The sequence below is a fragment of the Rhinoraja longicauda genome, chromosome 11 (genome assembly GCF_053455715.1).
Source record: "Rhinoraja longicauda isolate Sanriku21f chromosome 11, sRhiLon1.1, whole genome shotgun sequence".
Classification (NCBI taxonomy): domain Eukaryota; kingdom Metazoa; phylum Chordata; class Chondrichthyes; order Rajiformes; family Arhynchobatidae; genus Rhinoraja; species Rhinoraja longicauda.
Window position 1 is genome coordinate 4984150 of NC_135963.1, and position 23722 is coordinate 5007871.

Here is a 23722-nt window from a genome sequence, read left to right on the forward strand (position 1 = left end):
CGTGGACGATCAGCCATAATCATATTGAATGGCGGTGCTGGCTCGAAGGGCCGAATGGCCTCCTCCTGCACCTGTTTTCTATGTTTCTGTTTCTATGTATCAACACACTGTAAATGGCTCGATTGCAATCATGTATTGTCTTTCTGATGACTGCTTAGCTTTTCACTGTACACGTGACAATAGGCTGGACTGAAACTGAACTCCTTGCCCACCCGCTCCTCACCCCACTGTTCACTGCTACCCTTGTTGACTCATCCGCGGGTGAACAGTGAGCAAACAAGCCCTTCTCTCCTGCCCCCAGAACCAGGGGCCACACAGTTTAAGAATAAGGGGTAGGCCATTTAGAACGGAGATGATGAATAACAATTTTCACTCAGAGAGTTGTGAATCTGTGGAATTCTCTGCCTCAGAAGGCAGCGGAGGCCAATTCTCTGAATGCATTCAAGAGAGAGTGAGATAGAGCTCTTAAGGATAGCGGAGTCAGGGGGTATGGGGAGAAGGCAGGAACGGGGTACTGATTGAGAATGATCAGCCATGATCACATTGAATGGCGGTGCTGGCTCGAAGGGCTGAATGGCCTCCTCCTGCACCTATTGTCTATTGTCAGCAGAGGGGGATTGTGTTAACTGTTCCTCCTCAGATCAAAGTGTCTGACATCATGCTTCCCAGCACCGAACCCTTCCCTGCCATTGTCTTCCCTCTTCAGTCGGCCCCGCCGTTCCTGGCTCAGAACAACAATGAAACGGCGGCAATGAGCCGATAGAAAGCTCCAATTCACCGACTTATCAAAAGCAGGCTTTGACGCAAAGCCACGGTGGGACAGGAAGCCAATGTTCAGAGAGGAATGAGCTACGAGGAGGGGGCTGCGGGTTTAGCAGGTAGCTCGCCTGCAGGATTGACGGTCCGTGCTTTTCTTGGGGCAATTAAATTCATAAGTCCATAAGTCATTTCGTTTTGGTTTTGGTTTTTAGCGTTGCAGCACCGAAACAGGCCCTTCGGCCCACCGACCAGCGATCTCCGCACACTAATGCTATCCCTACACACACTGGGGACAATTGGAAACATAGAAAATAGGTGCAGGAGGAGGCCATTTGGCCCTTCGAGCCAGCACCGCCATTCATTGTGATCATGGCTGATCATTCTCAATTAGTACCCCATTCCTGCCTTCTCCTCATATCCCTGGATTCCGCTAGCCCCTAGAGCTCTATCCAGCTCTCTTTTAAATTCATCCAGTGAATTGGCCTCCACTGCCCTCTGTCACATTGACACCAAGCCGATTAACCTACAAACCTGGAGTGTGGGAGGAAACCGGAAGATCTCGGAGAAAACCCACGCAGGTCACGGGGAGAACGTACAAACTCCGTACAGACAGCGCCCGTTGTTGGGCTGGAAGTCGGGTCTCTGGCGCTGCAAGGCAGCAACTCTGTCGCTGCGCCACCGTGCCGACCAAAGTCACAGGAGCAGAATGAGGCCATTTGGCCCATCGAGTCCACTCCACGATTCAACCATGGCCGGGGTGGGAGCTCCTCGTCATCCACCCAGGGTAGTTCTACGGAACTGGCAACATTTGCAGCAAAGCATCAACTACGGTACTCTGATTGCACCAATTGCCACTTTTGACTGTTGTAGTTGATTAACGAAAGGATGTCTGATAGATCACGGCTGATCTATCTCTCTCCCTCTCAACCTCATTCTCCTCCCTTCTCCCCATAACCCCTGACACCCGCACTAATGAACAAACGGTCAGTCTCCACCTTAAAAGCACCCACCGGCTTGGCCTCCACAGCCGTCTGTGGCAATGAACTCCACAGATTCACCGCCCTTCCGACTAAAAGAAATTCCTCTCCAAATTTGTGGAAAGATATTTATAAAGAAAGCTGACCGACCGACGCTCCGAGGACGCTGCCAGACCCGCTGATGTGACACCAGCACTTTGTGCCCTTTTGTACATTAACCAGCAGCTGGGAGAAAGCAGGAACGGGGTACTGATTGAGAATGATCAGCCATGATCACATTGAATGGCGGTGCGTACAGGCTCGAAGGGCCGAATGGCCTCCTCCTGCACCTATTGTCTATTGTCTATTGCAGTTCTTTGTTTCTCTGCCTCTACCGCCTGAGGAGGTTTGGCAGATCAACAAGTACTCTCGTGACCTGAGGAGGTTTGGCAGATCAACAAGTACTCTCGTGAACCTCTGCCGGTGTACAGTAGTGTACGGTAGTGAGTCTGAAGAAGGGTCTCGACCCGAAACGTCACCCATTCCTTCTCTCCCGAGATGCTGCCTGTCCCATTGAGTTACTCCAGCATTTTGTGAAATAAATACCTTCGATTTGTACCAGCATCTGCAGTTATTTTCTTACACTACGGCAGTGAGCATATTGACTGGTTGCACCACGACCCGGTTCGGCAACTCCAACGGCCAGGAACTAAAGAAGATTTCAATAGACAATAGACAATAGACAATAGGTGCAGGAGGAGGCCATTCGGGCCTTCGAGCCAGCACCGCCATTCAATGTGATCATGGCTGATCATTCTCAATCAGTACCCCGTTCCTGCCTTCTCCCCATACCCCCTGACTCCGCTATCCTTAAGAGCTCTATCTAGCTCTCTCTTGAATGCATTCAGAGAATTGGCCTCCACTGCCTTATGAGGCAGAGAATTCCACAGATTCACAACTCTCTGACTGAAAAGTTTTTCCTCATCTCCGTTCTAAATGGCCTACCCCTTATTCTTAAACTGTGGCCCCTGGTTCTGGACTCCCCAACATTGGGAACATGTTTCCTGCCTCTAACGTGTCCAACCCCTTAATAATCCTATATGTTTCGATAAGATTCCCTCTCATCCTTCTAAATTCCAGTGTATACAAGCCTAGTCACTCCAGTCTTTCAACATGCGACAGTCCCGCCATTCTGGGAATTAACCTAGTAAACCTATGCTGCACGCTCTCAATAGCAAGAATATCCTTCCTCAAATTTGGAGATCAAAACTGCACACAGTACTCCAGGTGCGGTCTCACTAGGGCCCTGTACAACTGCAGAAGGACCTCTTTGCTCCTATACTCAACTCCTCTTGTTATGGCCAACATTGATGAAGTCACAAAGTTATCAACACTGTCACGGATACTGACCAATTTGTCCATGAACTGAATTCCAATGAATTGCACAGATTCACGACCCCCAGACTAAACAAAGTCCCCCTCGTCTCCTCTCAAAAGGTGCGTCCTTTGATTCCAAAATTATGCAGGACAAACGTTATACAGAGTTGAAAAATTCAAGGAAAAAAATGTATGAAGGAAGCTCACCAACGGTCCAAAGTCACTCCCCTGACATCAGTCTGAAGAAGGGTCTCAACCCGAAACGTCACCCATTCCTTCTCTCCAGAGATGCTGCCTGACCCGCTGAGTTACTCCAGCATTTTGTGTCGGAAAACAAAAACTGCAGATGCTGGTTTAAATCGAAGGTAGACACAAAATGCTGGAGTAACTCAGCGGGACAGGCAGCATCTCTGGAGAGATGGAACGGGTGACGTTTCGGGTCGAGACCCATTCTTCGACTTGAAACGTCACCCATTCCTTCTCTCCCGAGATGCTGCCTGACCCGCTGAGTTACTCCAGCATTCTGTGTCTACCAGCATTCTGTGTCCATCTAGGGGGTGCTGACCTCCCCACCATCGAAGGCGTCTATAAGAGGCGCTGCCTCAAAAAGGCAGCCAGCGTCGTCAGAGACCCTCACCAACCCTGGCCACGCATTCATTTCACTCCTGCCATCGGGAAGAAGGTGCAGGAGTCTGAAAACGTGACCACCAGGTTCAAGAACAGTTCATTCCCAACAACTATCATGCTTTTGAACACCGTACAACACCAACCAAACTGTGAACTGGAACCTTCTCCGTTGTAATATGGGTTTCCTAATTTTTCTGCCACTAATATATACATTTTTCTAGTTTAGTTTAGTTTAGAGTTACAGTGCAGAGACAGGCCCCTTGGTCCAACGATCCTGCACCGACCAGCGATCCCCGCACATCAGCATTACCCTACGCACACTGGGGGCAGTTTCCTATCATGCCAAGCCAATTTACCTACAAGACCTGCACGTCTTTGGAGTGTGGGGAGGAACCGGAGCACCCGGAGAAACCCCACGCGGGTCACGGGGAGAGCGTACAAACTCCGTACAGACAGCGCCGTGGTCAGGATCGAACCCGGTCTCCGGCGCTGTGAAGCAGCAACTCTACCGCTGCGCCACCGTGCGCCCCTAATTTTAATTTATTTAATATTTTTCTGTTTACTATGTTATGTTTGAGTACTGTGTTTACAAAGCTGTTGTGCTGCTGCAAGTTAAAGATTTACATTGTTCTGTTTTTGGTACATACTAGACAAAGTGGCCCAAACCTCTCCTGCATTGGTGCAGCACCCCTGGCCTCCCTCCCCTCTCTCCTCATCACCCCCCCCTCCCCTCTCCCCTCTCCCTTCTCCCCACTCCCCCTTTCCCCCCTCCCTCCTCCCCTCCCCCTCCCCTCCTCCTCCCCTCCTTTTAAACTTTAAAATGTGAATAACTTCAAAAATATAACACCGATTTCAATAAAACTACTTGCATTATCACTAAAGTGACAAGGGTGAGCAAGCGGGCCTAAAATTGTCACGCTACCGTGTACCGCTTTGGCTGAAGTTCAGTCACAAACAAGATAACAAACGAGAGTATAAAGATGTCAATAAAACACTCTCGGTTCTTGAACTCAGTGGCACTGTGAGAAGTTACTGGTTAACCTGAGCTGGCAAAGTGAATCTAAATCTACAATGGCAGCTGGGGAAATTAAACCCTAGAAACATGGTATTTAAGAAGCAGCCGAGACCATCGCACAAACCGTCTGTACGGAGTTTGTACGTTCTCCCCGTGACCTGCGTGGGTTTTCTCCGAGATCTTCGGTTTCCTCCCACACTCCAAAGGCGTGCAGGTGTGTAGGTCAATTGGCTAATTGGCTTGGTATAAATGTACAGATGTAAAATTGTCCCTAATGTTTGCAGGCAGTGTCCGGGGGTGGCACGGACTCAGCGGCTGAAGGGCCTGTTCCTGCAGTGTATCTCAGAACTAAACCAAAGTAAACATTTTAAAGCTACCTGAGGCAAAAATTGCATCAATACTGAAGGTAGACACAAAATGCTGGAGTAACTTAGCGGGACGGGACAGGCAGCTTCTCTGGAGAGAAGGAGTGGGCGGCCTTTCGGGTTGAGACCCTTCTTCAGACTGGATATTGTTAGTTCCACTCTGTCGCTGTGTTAAGAGTCATTTATTGAGAATCTCTGGGGAGGCGATGTAATGCCCCTTCATCTGCGTGATTAGAAACATAGAAACACAGGAAACAGGTGCAGGAGTAGGCCATTCGGCCCTTCGGGTCAAGGGATATGGGGAGAAGGCAGGCCGATTTACTGGATGTAGTCAAGAGAGAGTTAGATTTAGCTCTTCGGGCTAACGAAACAAGGGATATGGGGTAAAAATGCAGGAATGGGGTACTGATTGTGGATGATCAGCCATGATCACAGGTGAAATGGCGGTGCTGGCTCGAAGGGCTGAATGGCCTCCTCCTGCAACTATTGTCTATTGCCTATTGAGCCAGCACCGCTATTCAATATGATCATGATGATCATCCAAAGTCAGCACCCCATTCCTGCATTTTTACCCCATATCCCCTTGTTTCCGTTAGCCCGAAGAGCTAAATCTACTCACTCTTGACTACATCCAGAAATGAGTTGTGAATCTGTGGAATTCTCTGCCTCAGAAGGCAGTGGAGGCCAAATCTCTGAATGCATTCAGAGAGAGCTAGATAGAGCCCTTAAGGATAGCGGAGTCAGGGGGTATGGGAAGAAGGCAGGAACGGGGTACTGATTGAGAATGATCAGCCATGAACACATTGAATGGCGGTGCTGGCTCGAAGGGCCGAATTGCCTCCTCCTGCACCTATTGTCTATGTCTATTGTCTAATCGGCCTCCACTGCCACTGAATTCCACAGATTCACAACAAACTGGGTGAGAAAGTTTTTTTTCCTCATCTCAGTCCTAAAAAGCCCTTCCCCTTATTCTTAAAGTGAGGCTCCTTGGTTCCAGACTCCCCCCAACATCGGGAACATTTTTCCCCGCTGTGTGATTGCTGAGGCCGGGCAGGATGCAGTGACTCAGATCCTCAGGAAACCTGCGCTTGCCCGGGAAGCGGAGAGGACTGAGCTTGCACGTCGCAACTGTGAGCACAGGACTGACTGCTGCCGGCTGGAGGCTCCATGAAGTTCATTCTACTGTGCGGTGAGTGGGGGGGGGGCTGAGACGATTCACCCCTTGTAACCCTTCCACCGACTGCCTTTCACAAACGCACCCGACCCTGTTGTTCGTTGAGTTAGGAAAAGTTAGGAAAAGGGGACGTACAACGAGATCTGGGTGTCCTGGTGCATCAGTCACTGAAGGAAGCGTGCAGGTACAGCAGGCAGTGAAGAAAGCCAATGGAATGTTGGCCTTCATAACAAGAGGAGTTGAGCATAGGAGCAAAGAGGTCCTTCTGCAGTTGTACAAGGCCCTAGTGAGACCGCACTGGAGTACTGTGTGCAGTTTTGGTCTCCAAATTTGAGGAAGGATATTCTTGCTATTGAGGAGTGCAACGTAGGTTCACAGGTTAATTCCCGGAATGGCGGGACTGTCATATGTTGAAAGACTGGGAGACGACTAGGCTTGTATTCACTGGAATTTAGAAGGATGAGAGGAGATCTTATCGAAACGTATAAGATTATTAAGGGGTTGGACACGTCAGAGGCAGGAAACATGTTTCCCAATGTAGGGTGAGTCCAAGAACAAGGGGCCAGAATTTAAGAATAAGGGGGAGGCCATTTATAACTGAGATGAGGAAAAACTTTTTCAGTCAGAGAGTTGTGAATCTGTGGAATTCTCTGCCTCAGAATTCAGTGGAGGCCAATTCTCTGAATGCATTCAAGAGAGAGCTGGATAGAGCTCTTAAGGACAGCGGAGTCAGGAGGTATGGGAGAAGGCAGGAACGGGGGGTACTGATTGAGAATGATCAGCCATGATCACATTGAATGGCGGTGCTGGCTCGAAGGGCCGAATGGCCTCCCCTGCACTATTGTCTATTGAGATGTCGTCCCGTTGTCCTGCTGGTCCTCACCCGGACTGAGATGATGAAAACCTCTTCCAAGGACTGAGATGAGGAAAAAACGTTTTCACCCGGAGAGTTGCGAATCGGTGGAATTGTGTGCAGTTTTGGTCTCCTAATTTGAGGAATTTCGATGCATTCAAAAGAGAGTTAGATAGAGCTCTTCAGGCTAACGGAATCAAGGGATATGGGGAGAAGGCAGGAACGGGGTACTGATTGTGGATGACCAGCCATGATCACATTGAACGGCGGTGCTCGCTCGAAGGGCTGAATGCTCTTCTCCTGCACCTATTTTCTATGTTTCCATGTTTCTAACAAGGACATTCTTGCTATTGAAGGAGTGCAGCGTAGGTTCACCAGGGAACCCGGGACGGTGGACTGACATACGATGAAAGAATGGATCGACTGGGCTTGTATTCACTGAATTTAGAAGGATGAGAGGGGATCTTATAGAAACATATACAATTCTTAAGGGATTGAACAGGGCTAGATGCAGGATAAAATGTTCCCGATGTTGGTGTGTGTGTGTGTGTGTGTGTGTGTGTTGTGTGTGTGTGTGTGTGTGTGCGTGTGTGTGCATGTGTTGCATATGTGTGTATGCATATTGTGTGTGTGTGTGTAGTGTGTGTGTGTGTGCTGTGTGTGTGTGTGTGTGTGTGTGTGTGTGTTGTGTGTGTGTGTGTTGTGGTAGTGTGGCGTGTGTGCGTGTGTGAGTGTGTGTGTGCTGCGTGCGTGCGTGCGTGCGTGCGTTGCGTGCGTGCGTGCGTGCGTGCGTGCGTGCGTGCGTGCGTGTCGTGTGTGTGTGTGTGTGGTGTGTTAGAGCAATCACTGTTTTGTAAAACCTTTCCTTGTTTCTCTTAAGGACTGTTAAGTTATTCCCTTTTTGCTCCACTTACTGGGGTCCCAGAAATGTCGGTGTAAGTTTCTGAGATAGACACAAAAAGCTGGAGTAACTCAGCGGGTCAGACAGCATCTCTGGTGAAAAGGGATAGGTGATATTTTTGGTCGAGACTCTCTTCAGACTGAGAGTCGTGTGGGGGTGGGGGGGGGGGGGGGGAGGGAAACGAGAGATGTAGACAGTGATGTAGAGAGATGTAGAACAAATGAATGAAAGATATGCAAAAACGTAACGATGATAAAGGAATAGGCGGTGTTAGCTGTGTGCTAGGTGAAAACTAGTTACAGACAATGAGACTCAACAAGACGACTTTGAAGCTGGTACGACTTGGGTGGGGGAGGGATGGAGAGAGAGGGATGCAAGGGTTTACTTGAAGTTAGAGTAATCAATGTTCATAACCGCTGGGATGGAAGCTGCCCAAGCGAAATATGAGGTGCTGTTCCTCCAATTTGCGCTGGGCTCACGCTGACAATGGAGGAGGCCCAGGGCAGAAAGTTCAGTGTGGGAGTGGGAGGGGGGGTTGAAGTGTTTGGCAATGGGAGGGGACACGTCACTTATTTAGCATTTAATCTCTCTGTTAGTTTCAAAGCTGTTACTTCAACAGGGAAAGGAAGACTTAAACCTGGAGGGGCTGAAGGGCCTGTTTCTGCAGTGCAAACACTCGAAACTCGAAACTAGTCCCATCCCACACTCTGCAGAAGCCAATTATCCTAGAATGGAAGGATGAGAGGAGATCTTATCGAAACGTATAAGATTATTAAGGGGTTGGACACGTTAGAGGCAGGTCACATGTTCCCAACGTTGGGGGAGTCCAGAATAAGGGGCCACAGTTTAAGAATAAGGGGTAGGCCATTTAGAACTGAGATGAGGAAAATCTTTTTCAGTCAGAGAGTTGTGAATCTGTAGAATTCTCTGCTCAGAAGGCAGTGGAGGCCAATTCTCTGAATGCATTCAAGAGAGAGCTAGATACTCTTAAGGATAGCAGAGTCAGGGGGGTATGGGGAGAAGGCAGGAACGGGGTACTGATTGAGAATGATCAGCCATGATCACATTGAATGGCGGTTGCTGGCTCGAAGGGCCGAATGGCCTCCTCCTGCACCTATTGTCTATTGTCTATAAACCCGCATTCCTCTGGAGTGTGGGAGGAAATCGGAGCTGCAGGAAAGAAAACCCACGGAGGTCACGGGGAGAACGTACAAACTCCGCACAGACAGCGCCCGTAGTTGGGATCGAACCCGGGTCTCTGGCGCTGTGAGGCAGCAACTCTGCCCGCTGAGCCACCTTGTGAATTATTTTTTAATAATTCAAAAAAATGAAGGCCATCATTTGGCAATAATTCTCCACAGAATTAAGATAACCGAGCAAAGATTGAGAGGACGATGAGGGGGATGTTGTTAAGCTGAGCATGGTGATATGTGATCTGGAATAAGACGTCTGTTTAGTTTCAGTTTCGTTTATTGTACCGAGGTACAGTGAAAAGGTTTTGTTGCGTGATGTCCAGTCAGCAGTAAGACAAGTACGTGATTACAATCGAGCCATTTACAGTGTGTAGATACATGATACATGATACCACGTTTAGTGCAAGGTAGAGACAATCAAGGTCCGATCAAGGATAGTCCGGGGGTCACCAAAGAGGTAGATAGTAGTTCAGCACTGCTCTCTGGTTGTGGTAGGATGGTTCCTTCAGCTTAGTGTTAGTTTAATTTATTATTAATGTCACGTGTACCGTGTCACGTGTCACGTGTCACGTGTACCCCCATCCGGACCAAACTCAGATCCTGGGGGGACAGGGCTTTCTCCATCGCTGCTCCCACCCTCTGGAACTCACTACCCCAAACCGTCAGAGACTCCTCCTCACTCACCTCATTCAAAACATCACTGAAGTCTCACCTGTTCAGCACTGCCTTCAACCACTGACCGTCACCTCACCTTCTGTCTCCTTTCTCTGTTCGTTACTTATTTATCTATTTATTCACTTCTCTATGTTCTAGTAATCCCTGTAAAGCATCTTTGAGTGTTTGAAAAGCGCTATATAAAATGTAATGCATTATTATTATTATTATTACCGAGGTACAGTGAAAAGCCTTTGTTCGGGAATCAGATTCAATCGTTACTTTCGGATTGGGGTTCGAATTGTGGTGGAAAAGGAAGGTGGAGGTGCAATGTGTGGAAAGATCTACGACCAACCTTTTGAAACACGGTTACAATGTAGTGCAGTACAGCGACTTTCATATGAAGAAAGACTGGATAGACTCGGCTTGTACTCGCTGGAATTTAGAAGATTGAGGGGGGATCTTATAGAAACTTACAAAATTCTTGAGGGGTTGGACAGGCTAGATGCAGGAAGATTGTTCCCGATGTTGGGGAAGTCCAGAACAAGGGGTCACAGTTTAAGGATAAGCGGGAAGTCTTTTAGGACCGAGATGAGAACGTTTTTTTTTCACACAGAGTGGTGAATCTGTGGAATTCTCTGCCACAGAAGGTAGTTGAGGCTAGTTCATTGGCTATATTTAAAAGGGAGTTAGATGTGGCCCTTGTGGCTAAAGGGATCAAGGGGTATGGAGAGAAGGCAGGTACGTGATATTGAGTTGGATGATCAGCCATGATCATATTGAATGGTGGTGCAGGCTCGAAGGGCCGAATGGCCCTACTCCTGCACCTATTTTCTATGTTTCTATGTAGTCAAGTTCCCTCCCCAACCAACTCAAGTTCTCGCTCTGCCACAGAAGGCAGTGGAGGCCAATTCACGGGATGTATTCGAGAGAGAGTTGGATATAGCTCTTGGGCTCTTGGAATCAAGGGGTATCGGGAGAAAACAGGAACGGTGTACTGATTCTGGACGATCAGCCACAATCATATTGAATAGTCGAAGGGCCGAATAGCCTACTCCTGCACCTATTTTCTATGTTTCTATGAGATGCAATGTGCAGAAAAAGCTACGACTAATCCTTTTGAAACACAGCTACAGTGGGTCAAGAGGCAGGAAACATGTTCCCGATGTTGGGGGAGTCTGGAACCAGGGCCCACAGTTTAAGAATATGGGATAGGGCCATTTTGAAAAGAGAGGAGGAAAAACCTTTTTCACTCAGAGAGTTGTGAAGCTGTGGAATTCTCTGCCTCGGAAGGCAGTGGAGGCCAATTCTCTGGATGCTTTCAAGAGAGAGCTAGATAGAGCACTTAAGGATAGCGGAGTCAGGGGGTATGGGGAGAAGGCAGGAACGGCGTACTGATTGTGGATGATCAGCCATAATCACGGTGAATGGCGGTGCTGACTCGAAGGGCCGAATGGCCTACTCCTGCACCTATTGTCTATTGTCTATTGTCTCCCCAACTCCCCCCCCCCCCACCCCACTGATACTGCCCGTGCTCTTGGACTCCACGATTCTATTAAAGCTACCCACGGGCAATCTGGAAATGTGGCTTTGCAGCTTAACTTGAAAACAAAGGTGGCAGGAAATCCTGCGGTCATGTTTGCAATATTCTGGTGATTAGAACCATTCCCCTCCCTGGTGACGCACTGCTCTGCAGCAATCACTGCTGGAGTTAAACATCAAGTGATAAAGTAGATTTGGTGGCACCTTTATTTATCCGTAAGGTTACGTTACTGTGTCCATCCCTGCTGCCAACGCAAACACAAAATCTTTGCGTGCAGCATTTTTCCCGGGCGGGAATGGTTTTAGATAAACGGGTTCGATCCTGACTACGGGCGCTGTCTGCGCGGAGTTTGTACGTACTCCCCGTGACCTGCGTGGGTTTTCTCTGGGTGCTCCGGTTTCCTCCCACTATCCAAAGACTAATTTGGAGTGTTTTGTAGGGTTAATTGGCTTGGTAAAATTGCAAAATGTCCCTCGTGTTTAAGATAGCGTTAGTGTCCAGAAATCGCTGGTCGGCGAGGATTCAATAGACAATAGACAATAGGTCTATTGGGAGGAGGAGGCCATTCGGCCCTTCGAGCCAGCACCGCCATTCAATGTGATCATGGCTGATCATTCTCAATCAGTACCCCGTTCCTGCCTTCTCCCCGTACCCCCTGACTCCGCTATCAGCGGGACAGGCAGCATCTCTGGAGAAAAGGAATAGGTGACGTTTCGGGTCGAGACCCTTCTTCTGTTTCATTGTCCTGTGCTCTGTCAACGGAACATGCTATCTTATCAGATCAGATATTGCTGTACATAAATACAATCATATCCGATTCAAGTCAAACTCAAGTGCAATAGAAAAGATTAAGAGGCATCTGGGTCATACATAGGTAAATGGGAGTAGTGAAAAGCTTAGATGGGGCACCTTGGTCGGCATGGATGATTTGGGCCGAAGGGCCTGTTTCTGTGGTGCAGCGGTAGAGTTGCTGCCTTACAGCGCCAGAGACCCGGGTTCCATCCTGACCTCGGGTTTCGTGTGTACAGGGTCTGTACGTTCTCCCTGTAACCATGTGGGTCTTCTCCGGGTGCTCCGATTTGCTCCCACACTCCAAAGACGTGGTTTCAGGTTCATTGGAGTCTGTAAATCGTCCCTGGAGCGCGGGCTAGAATGAGCGTAGGGGGGGGTTGGCGTGGGTTGGCGTGGACTCGACGGCTGAAAGTGCCTGTTTCTGTGCTGTATCTCTAAACTAAAACTAAAATGTGCTGTGTGACTCTATGGAAGACGTGACCGAGATTTTTAATATAAGGATGGAACGTTCATCATATGAGGTGCTGTTCCTCCAATTTGCGCTGGGCCTCACTCACTCTGACCATGGGGGAGGCCCAGGACAGACAGGTCAGTGTGGGAATGGGAGGGGGCGTTGAAGTGTTTGGCAACCGGGAGATCAGGTAGGGTTTAGGCGGACCGAGCGGAGGTGTTCAGCGAAACGAAACTATGTCCTGTGTTGTTCATCTGCATTTCTTTCTCGCCCTCTTTTGGTGCACTGCAGTGTGGCTGCCCAGTCTGCTGGACCTCTGCTCCGTGTCGCTGAGTTCCAGCCCGCACGCCAGCGCTAGGTGCAAGGGCATCGAATGCAACAAGAACGCCACGTGCACGACGGTGGCGGGGAAGCTTGGCTGCTACTGCAAGGCTGGCTTCACGGGGGACGGGGTGCACTACTGCGAAGGTAGGTCGTGCCTCCACGGTTTAGCAGGGGTGGCGAAGCGGCTTTCAGAGACGAAGCACGGTGGCGCAGCGGTAGAGCTGCTGCCTTGCAACCTGCCGGGGTCGATCCTGACTGCGGGTGCTGTCTGTACGGAGTTTGGACGTTCTCCCCACGACCTGCCTGGGTTTTCTTCGGGTGAAACATGGAAAACACAGAAACATAGAAACATAGAAACATAGAAAATAGGTGCAGGAGTAGGCCATTCGGCCCTTCGAGCCTGCACCGCCATTCAATATGATCATGGGCTGATCATCCAGCTCAGTATCCTGTACCTGCCTTCTCTCCATACCCCCTGATCCCTTTAGCCACAAGGGCCACATCTAACTCCCTCTTAAATATAGCCAATGAACTGGCCTCAACTACCTTCTGTGGCAGAGAATTCCACAGACTCACCACTCTCTGTGTGAAGAAATGTTTTCTCATCTCGGTCCTAAAAGACTTCCCCCTTATCCTTAAGCTGTGACCCCTGGTTCTGGACTTCCCCAACATCGGGAACAATCTTCCCGCATCTAGCCTCTCCAACCCCTTAAGAATTTTATATGTTTCTATAAGATTCCCCCTCAGTCTTCTAAATTCCAGCGAGTACAAGCCGAGTCTATCCAGTCTTTCTTCATATGAAAGTCCTGCCATCCCAGGGATCAATCTGGTGAACCTTCTCTGTACTCCCTCTAAGGCGAGAATCTCTTTCCTCAGATTAGGAATCTGTCTTTCAGATTAGGAAATGTCTTTCCTCAGAAACATCAAAAATCGGTGCAGGACGAGGCCATTCGGCCCTTCAAGCCAGCGCCGCCATTCAATATGATCATGGCCGATCATTCTCAATCAGTACCCCGTTCCTGCTTTCTCCCCATATCCCTTGATTCCGTTTGCCCCAAGTGCTATATCTAGCTCTCTCTTGAATACATCCAGTGAATCGGCCTCCACTGCCTTCTGTGACAGAGAATTCCACGGATTCACAACTCTCTGGGTGAAAACGTTTTTTTCATCATCTCAGTCCTAAATGGCCGACCCCTTAATCTTAAACTGTGACCCCTGGTTCTGGGCTCCCCCAACATCGTGAACATTTTTCGTGCTCCAGTTTCCTCCCGCACTCCGAAGACGTATGGGTTTGTAGGCTAATTGGCTTCAGTAAAATTGTAAATTGTTCCCAGTGTGCTAGGTAAAACTAGTGTAAGACTAATCGCTGGTCGGCGCCAACTCGATGGGCCGAAGGGCCAGTTTCCACACTGTATCGCGAAACTCAAACTAAATGAATCATAATAATCATAATCATCATATCACAATCATAATCATAATACTTAATTAGCCAAGCCATACAGTCAATAGACAATAGACAATAGGTGCAGGAGTAGGCCATTCGGCCCTTCGAGCCAGCACCACCATTCAATGTGATCATAGCTGATCATTCTCAATCAGTACCCCGTTCCTGCCTTCTCCCCATACCCCCTGACTCCGCTATCCTTAAGAGCTCTATCTAGCTCTCTCTTGAATGCATTCGGAGAATTGGCCTCCACCTCCTTCTGAGGCAGAGAATTAACCTACAAACCTGTACTTCTGGTTTATCGTCAGGAGATACAAAGAATGCAGATGGTGCTTTAGTTTAACTTAGTTTAGTTTAGTTTAGTTTAGTTTAGAGATACAGCGCGGAAACAGACTCTTTGGCACAACGAGTCCGCACCGACCAGCGATCCCCGCACATTAACACTATCCTACACACACTAGGGACAATTTTTACATTTACCAAGCCAATTAACCTAAGTGCCTGTACGTCTTTGGAGTGTGGGAGGAAACTGACGATCTCGGAGAAAACCCAGGCAGGTCACGGGGAGAACGTACAAACTCCGTACAGACGGCGCCCGTAGTCGGGATTGAACCCGGGTCTCCGGCGCTGCATTCGCTGTAAGGCAGCAACTCTACCGCTGCGCCACCGTGGATGGTTTTAAATAATGACGAGATGGAGTACAGGAAGGAGATTGAGAACCTCATGTCCTGGTGTCGAGGTAACAACCTCTCCCTGAATAACAGCAAGACAAAGGAGGTAGCGATCGAATTCTTGAAACAAAGATGTGCACATGCCGCAGTTTGCATTGGAGGTGCTGAAGGAGAGATTGTGGAAAGAAATTCCGAGGAGTCAATATCACCAACAACTTCTCCTGGACCACCCATAATCGAAGCAACGACCAAGAAGGCACACCAACGCCTCCACCTCCTTGGAAGGCTTAGGGGGTTCGGCATGATCCCCCACAACTCTCACCAACTTCTACAGGTGCACCAGAGAAAGCATTTGATCAGGATGCTGGATCACAGCTTGGTTTGGGAACAGCTGCAACCAAGACCACAACAACAAAGCTTTTCATTGTACCTCGGAACACGTGACACTAAACCAAACCAAACCAAACCAAACCAAACTAAACGAAACTAAATTGAGCGGCACGGTGGCGCAGCGGCAGAGTTGCTGCCTTACAACGATAGAGACCCGGGTTCGATCCCGACCAGGGGTGCTGCCTGTACGGAGTTTGTACGTTCTCCCCGTGACCTGCGTGGGTTTTCGCTGAGATCTCCAGTTTCCTCCCACCCTCCAAAGACGTGCGGGTTTGTAGGTTAACAGGCTTGGTGTAAATGTAAAATTGTCCATAGTGTAGGGTGGCGTCAGTGTACGGGGATCGCTGGGCGGGGCGGACTCGGTGGGCCGAGGGGCCTGTTTCCGCGCCATATCTCAAAACCAAACTAAGTTAAAGTAAAATAAAGCAAACCAGATTTCTGGTGCTGTGAGGCAGTTAGTATTTGCCAGATCCACAACACCAGAGTGGGAACAAATCATATTTGATTCAACCATTGCACGATTGTGCAGCCCCTACTTTTAATGAATCTCCTTCAGGCAGTGAAGAAAGATAATGGCATGTTGGCCTTCATAACGAGAGGATTTGAGTACATGAGCAAAGAGGTCCTTCTGCAGTTGTACAGGGCTCTGGTGAGACCACATCTGGAGTATTGTGTGCAGTTTTGGTCTCCCAATTTGAGGATGGACGTCCTTGCTATTGAGGCAGTGTAGAATAGGTTCACCAGGTTAATCCCCGGGATGGCGGGACTGTCATATGAGGAAAGATTGGAAGGGCGGGGCTTGTATTCACTGGAGTTTAGAAGGATGAGAGGGGATCTTATAGAAACGTATAAAATTATAAAAGGACAGGACAAGCTAGATGCAGGAAAAATGGTCCCAATGTTGGGGGAGTCCAGAACCAGGAGCCATACAGTCTAAGAATAAAGGGGAAGCCATTTAAAACTGAGATGAGAAAAAACTTTTTCACCCAGAGGGTTGTGAATCTGTGGAATTCTCTGCCAATTCACTGGATGAATTTAAAAGAGAGTTAGATAGAGCTCTAGGGGCTAGCGGAATCAAGGGATATGGGGAGAAGGCAGGCACGGGTTACTGATTGAGGATGATCAGCCATGATCACAATGAATGGCGGTGCTGGCTCGAAGGGCCAAATAGCTTTCTCCTGAACCTATTTTCTATGTTTCTATGTTTCTATGTTTTCTCAATGCACCTCCCATCAGGAATGTAGGGTGGAGTGGATGGTGCCACGACCAGGTTAATTGGCCTTGTTACTTGTTCAGAGACCTTGTCCCTTTCTCACCTTGAACCCCTCACCCTACCTCCCATTGCTAATCGGGACCTGCAATCACCAGAGAGGAAGGAAGCGGCCAATTTGTTTTGGAACATGGAACTTGAATAATCTCCTTTCTGCAATGCCTGCCAAACAAGATGTTGTGTGGCTGCAGAGGGTTTGGCTGTCCTGTTTACGAGATAGCTCGGAAAACAAGAATAGACGGCACGATGGAGCAGCGGTAGAGTTGCCGCCTCACGGCGCCAGAGACCAACCAAGAGCTGCTGCCTCACAACACCGGAGTCACAGGTTAAGTCCTGAACTCGGCTGCTGTCCCTGTGTGTGGAGCTTGTACATTCTCCGGGTTAGTTAGTTAGTTTAGTTTACTGTCACTTGTACAGAGGTACAGTGAAAAGCTAGTGTTGCATGCTAGCCAGTCAGATATCAATCGAGCCATTCACAGTGTACAGATACGTGGTAAAGGGAACAATGTGAACTGGGTGCTCCGGATTCCTCCCACTTCCCAAAGACGTGCGGGTTTATTGGTAGGTTAATTGCCCCTCTATAAATTGCACCCAGTGTGTAGGGAGTGGATGAGAAAGTGGGATAACAGTGTGACCGATGGTCGGCGTGGACTCAGTGGGCCGAAGAGCCTGTTTCCATGTTGTTTCTCTGAACTGAAACCAGAGCACCCGGAGGAAACCCACGCAGTCACAGAGAGAACGCACAAACTCCACACAGGCAGCGCTCGAGGTCAGGATCGAACCCGGGTCTCCTGCACTCTGAGGCAGCAACTCTACCAGCTGTGCCACCGTGCCCAGTGCTTTTGTAAAACCCTTCTCCGAAGCGCGTGAATGGGTTTCGTAAGTTCATAAGTTGCCGGAGCAGAATTAGGCCATTCGGCCCATTAAGTCTATTCCATCATTCAATCATGGCTGATCTAACTTTCCCTCTCAACCCCAATCTCATGCTATCTCCCCTGGTGATCGATGGTCGGCATGGACTCGCTGGGCCGAAGGGCCTGTTTCCAGGCTGTTTCTCTAAAACTAAAACTAAAAACCAAGAGTCAACCTCGAGAAAACGCGTCTGTCTGTCCGGAGTTTGTACGCTTTCCCCGTGACCTGCATGGGTTTTCTCCGAGATCTTCGGTTTCCTCCCACACTCCAACGACGTGCAGGTTTGTAGGTTAATTGGCTTGGTGTAAACGTTTTTTTAAATTGTTCCTAGTGTGATGATAGACACAAAATGCTGGAGTAACTCAGCGGGATAGGCAGCCTCTCTGGAGAGAAGGAACGGGTGAGGTTTCAGGGTCGAGAACCTTCTTCATCCTAGTTAGTGTTATTGTGCGGGGAATGCTGGTCGACACGTACTCGATGGGCCAAAGGGCCTGTTTCCACGCTGTATCTCTAAAACTAAACTCAAACATCCCCCAATATCCTCCCCACAACCAACAGATCTCTCTTCTTGTCCCTGGCTATTTATACATGCAAGTATATCTTTCCTATGTCTGAAAGGGTCAGCTAAATGGTCAGCACATCTCGTTCTTGGCTGCCTTACACGTAGACACAGTTGTTTGTGATGCGGACGGTCATTGTGTGGGGAATTGGCCGCCTCCCAGGGATAACAATAGGGCTGCAACTTGCCAAGGCCCAGGGAGGCTCTCGACGGTAGAGTCGCTGCCTCACAGGAGCGCCAGAGACCCGGCTTCGATCCCGACCGCAGGTGGGCGCTGTCTGTACGGAGTTTGTGCGTTCTTCCCCGTGACCCATGTAGGTGTCCCCCCGGTTCTCCGGTTTTCTCCCACGCTCCAAAGACGTGCAGGTTCGTAGGTTAATTGGCTTGGAATAAAGTTTAGATTGTCCCCAGTGTGTGCAGGGACCAGCAGGCAAAGAGTCTCCCCGGCAACTGCGCCATCTTGGATCTTGGAATCTCCCTGGCAACAGCGCCCTGGCAACAGCGGGGGGATCTTGGAATCTCTCCGGCAACAGCGCCATCTTGGATCTTGGAATCTCCCTGGCAACAGTGCCATCTTGGATCTTGGAATCTCCCTGGCAACAGCGCCATCTTGGATCTTGGAATCTCCCTGGCAACAGTGCCATCTTGGATCTTGGAATCTCCCTGGCAACAGTGCCATCTTGGATCTTGGAATCTCCCTGGCAACAGTGCCATCTTGGATCTTGGAATCTCCCTGGCAACAGCGCCAGGTAAAGTGAGTGGTAAAGTTAGAATAGTTAGAAGTTAGAATAGTTCCTTTATTGTCATTGTAACATGAGCCATGTACAACGAAATTGTAAAATGTCAGCCAGTCAGTGCACCATTCAAACATTTCTAAAAGCTAACGATACATACAAGGTAAAATATTTAAAAAAAGATAAACAACTAAAATAAATATCATGAAAATAGCACGCATAAACACCCAACCCTACATCCTTCTGTCGATTTCACAGTCTCTTATTATGTATCGCCCCTGCGTTCCTTGGCGGCTACATTTAGTGCCTTTATAGCAGTGGGGTAAAAACTATTTTTAAGTCTGTTTGTCCTTGTCCTTGTAGATCTGTACCGTCTGCCTGACGGTAACAGTTCAAACAGGGAGTGTCCGGGGTGGGAAATGTCCTTTATAATACTCTGGGATTTTTTGATGCAGCGGGAACTGTGTAAGTCCTCCAAGGTAAGTAGAGGGCAGCCGACAATCCTCTGGGCGTTGTCAATGGCCCTCTGGAGCGCTTTCCTCTGAGCCGCTGTGCAGCTGGTGTACCATACGCATACACAGTATGTTAGGATGCTCTCAATGTAGCACCGATAAAAGGACAACAGCAGTCTCTGAGTGATGTTATTCTTCCTGAGCACCCTCAGGAAGTGCAGTCTCTGCTGGACCTTTTTCAGCAGCGCAGAGGTGTTCACGCTCCACGTCAGGTCCTCCTCAATATGGATTCCCAGGAAGCGGAAATCCGCCACCCTCTCCACACAGTCCCCTCTGATAGTTAATGGTACCATGTCCGTTTTATTCTTTCTGAAGTCTATTATTATTTCCTTTGTCTTTAAGGTGTTGAGGAGCAGGTTATTTTCTCCACACCACACTGTCAGCTGCTCCGCCTCATCCCGGTAGGCGTACTCGTCCCCCCCGGTGATGAGTCCCACCACCGTAGTGTCATCCGCAAATTTGACAATGGTGTTGCTGTGGTGGGCGGGGGTGCAGTCATGTGTATAGATGGTGTAGAGCAGGGGGCTCAGCACGCAGCCCTGTGGAGAGCCGGTACTGAGGCTGAGGGCCGTGGATGTGTGATGGCCCACTCTGACTCTCTGGCTGCGAGCTGACAGGAAGCTATTTATCCACATGCAGGTGGAGTGTGGAAGTCCCAAGTCCCCCAGTTTGTCCACCAGTTTATGGGGAAGGATTGTATTAAAGGCAGAGCTGTAGTCCACAAAGAGCATCCGCACGTAGCTCCCCGGCTGCTCCAGGTGGAACAGTGCAGCATGGAGGGCTGTGGCTATAGCGTCCTCTGTGGATCTATTCGCTCTGTACGCAAACTGGTGGGGGTCAAAGCTTCGGGGCAGGAGTGATGTGATATGACCCCGGACCAGTTTTCCAAACACTTCATCACCACTGGTGTGAGTGCGACTGGCCGGTAGTCGTTGAGGCTGGAAATGTGGGGTTTTTTGGGCAAGGGGACTATGATTGCGGACTTCAGACAGGATGGAACAGTGGACTGGGCCAGAGACTGGTTGAAAATCCTCGTTGGGGATCGTTGGTCGGCACAGACTCGGTGGGCCGAGGGGCCTGGTTCCGCACTGTATCTCTGGACTAAACTAAAGACTCAGTCCGTGGGTGCTTCATATTAGCCGGATTTATCCCACAGAACGTACAGAAAGGAAGAGGAGAGTTTTAGAAAGGAGGGCAGAAGGAAGATTAGCATGTATGCAAGCGGTTTTGTAGATGTGGCGGAACTGTGGTGGATGGGGCTGAATGTGAACTGTGGTGGATGGGGCGCAGCGGTAGAGTTGCTGCCTCACAGCGCCAGAGACGATAGACAATAGACAATAGACAATAGGTGCAGGAGTAGGCCATTCGGCCTTTCGAGCCAGCACCACCATTCAATGTGATCATGTTAGATTTGGTGGTGTTCAAGATCCAAGATGGCGCTGTTGCCAGGGAGATTCCAAGATCCAAGATGGCGCTGTTGCCGGGGAGATTCCAAGATCCAAGATGGCGCTGTTGCCAGGGAGATTCCAAGATCCAAGATGGCGCTGTTGCCAGGGAGATTCCAAGATCCAAGATGGCGCTGTTTCCAGGGAGATTCCAAGATCCAAGATGGCGCTTTTGCCAGGGAGATTCCAAGATCCAAGATGGCGCTGTTGCCAGGGTGACCCTTTGCCTGCTGGTCCCCGTAGTGGTTCTGCTATCATTCATTACAATCGCTCCATTATTTTTCATCTTTATTTCAACAGCAGATCTGTACACTGTGGACAGATCGATGGTAATCATGTTTTGTCTTTCCGCTGACTGGTTAGCACGCAACAAAAGCTTTCCACTGTACCTCGGTACACGTGACAATAAACAATAAATGGGTGGCACGGTGGCACGGTGGCTCAGCGGTAGAGTTGCTGCCTCATAGCGCCAGAGACACGGGTTCAATCCCGACTACGGGTGCTGCCTGTATGGTGTTTAAACGTTCTCCCCGTGACCTGCGTGGGTTTTCTCCGAAATTTTCGGTTTCCTCCCGCACTCCAAAGACGTACAGGATTGTAGGGTAATTGTAAATTGTCCCGAATGTGTGTAGGATAGTGTTAATGTGCGGACTCGGTGGGCCGAAGAGACCATTTCCATGCTGTATCTCTAAACTAGTCCTTTTGCAAATTTCACTGTGTCAATTCCTTTTGTTGTCACCTCGTCCCCAGCCAACAATGGACCATTGTGGGCTCCACCGGTCCTGAGTCATCGGTGCCAGCTCCGATTTGTTCTGTACCTTCCCATACCTCTAGATTCTCCCCTCCCCTGACAACTCGGTCCGACGGAGGGACTCGACCCGAAACGTCACCAATCACTTTTCTCCAGAGATGCTGCCTGGCCCGCTGAGTTACTCCAGCACTTTGCCACTATCCTCAAAGTACTCTTTGGTGCTGTTAAAATGCAAGAAAATTAGCAGCTGCACTCCAAAGCTCCCACAAACCACTGTGTGATAAATGGCCAGATGTCTATTGCAGTGAAGTTGATTGAGAGATAATTGCCAGGAATAACTCAGTTGCTCATCCCTGAAGCAGTGCCTTGGGATCGTTTGTGTTTCCAGGATAGAACAGAGATTTCTAATGGAAATGTGTTTAAAGTCATCGTTGAGCGCCGTGATTTGTTGTTCTTCATTCAAGAGTAGGACGAGCCAACACAGAGATGTTAGCAGAGCAGTAAAAATCACTACATCCTAGGAATAAATATCACCAACAACTTCTCCTGGACCACCCATATTGAAGCAAAGGCCAAGAAAGCACACCAACGCCTCTACGTCCTTAGAAGGCTTAGGAAGTTCGGCATGTCCCCAACAACCCTCACCAACTTCTACACAGATGCGCCGTGGAAATGGCGGGACTGTCGTATGTTGAATGACTGGAGCGACTAAGCTTGTATACACTGGAATTTAGAAGGATGAGAGGAGATCTTATCGAAACGTATAAGATTATTAAGGGGTTGGACACGTTAGAGGCAGGAAGCATGTTCCCAATGTTGGGGGAGTCCAGAACAAGGGGCTACAGTTTAAGAATAAGGGGTAGGCCATTTAGAACGGAGATGAGGAAAAACGTTTTCAGTCAGAGAGTTGTGAATCTATGGAATTCTCTGCCTCAGAAGGCAGTGGAGGCCAATTCTCTGAATGCATTCAAGAGAGAGCTAGATAGAGCTCTTAAGGATAGCGGAGTCAGGGGGGTATGGGGAGAAGGCAGGAACGGGGTACTGATTGAGAATGATCAGCCATGATCACATTGAATGGCGGTGCTGGCTTGAAGGGCCGAATGGCCTCCTCCTGCACCTATTGTCTATTGGAAAGCACTTCATCGGGATGCTTCGCAACTTGGTTTGGGAACAGCTCCGTCCAAGATGGCAAGAGATTGCAGGGAATTGTAGACGCAGCCCAGACCATCACATAAACCAACCTCCCTTCCATTGACTTCATCTACACCTCAAGTTGCCTCGGCAAGGCCAGCAGCACAATCAAGGACCAGTCTCATCCCCGGTCACTCCCCCTTTCTCCCCTCTCCCATCAGGCAAGAGGTACAGAAGTGTGAAAACGCACACCTCCAGATTCAGGGGTAGTTTCTTCCCAGCTGTTATCAGGCAACTGAACCATCCTACCACCAACTAGAGAGCGGTCCTGAGCTGCCATCTACCTCATTGGAGACCCTCGGACTCTCTTTAATCGGACATAACTTTACCTTGCTCTAAACATTACTCCCTCTATCCCTCTTTCCGCTGCCTGGTTAGTATGCAATAAAAGCTTTTCACTGTACCTCGGTACACGTGACAATAAACTAAACCAAACTTTATTTTAGGATCTCATTCTCACTCTGATTTCAGTCCGACGAAGGATCTCGACCCGAAACATCATAGACAATAGACAATAGACAATGGGTGCAGGAGGAGGCCATTCGGCCCTCCGAGCCAGCACCGCCATTCAATGTGATCATGGCTGATCATTCTCAATCAGTACCCCGTTCCTGCCTTCTCCCCAAAACCCCTGACTCCGCTATCCTTAAGAGCTCTATTTAGCTCTTTCTTGAATGCATTCAGAGAATTGGCCTCCACTGCCTTCTGAGGCAGAAAATTCCACAGATTCACAACTCTCTGACTGAAAAAGTTTTTCCTCATCTCAGTTCTAAATGGCCTACCCCTTATTCTTAAATTGTGGCCCCTTGTTCTGGACTCCCCCAACATTGGGAACATGTTTCCTGCCTCTAACGTGTCC

The 23722-nt window shown here is 49.1% G+C and overlaps 1 protein-coding gene across 1 annotated transcript in view; it reads left to right on the forward strand.

The window, feature by feature from the left end:
* The first annotated feature begins 6254 nt into the window (after positions 1 to 6254).
* adgrl4 (adhesion G protein-coupled receptor L4) overlaps positions 6255 to 23722 on the forward strand; it is an 83134-nt gene continuing 65666 nt past the window's right edge. The window contains exons 1-2 of the mRNA XM_078408144.1: positions 6255 to 6288; positions 12952 to 13128. Coding sequence (XP_078264270.1) covers positions 6267 to 6288; positions 12952 to 13128 — 199 coding nt within the window. The 5' untranslated portion in view covers positions 6255 to 6266. The remainder of the gene's footprint in view (positions 6289 to 12951; positions 13129 to 23722) is intronic.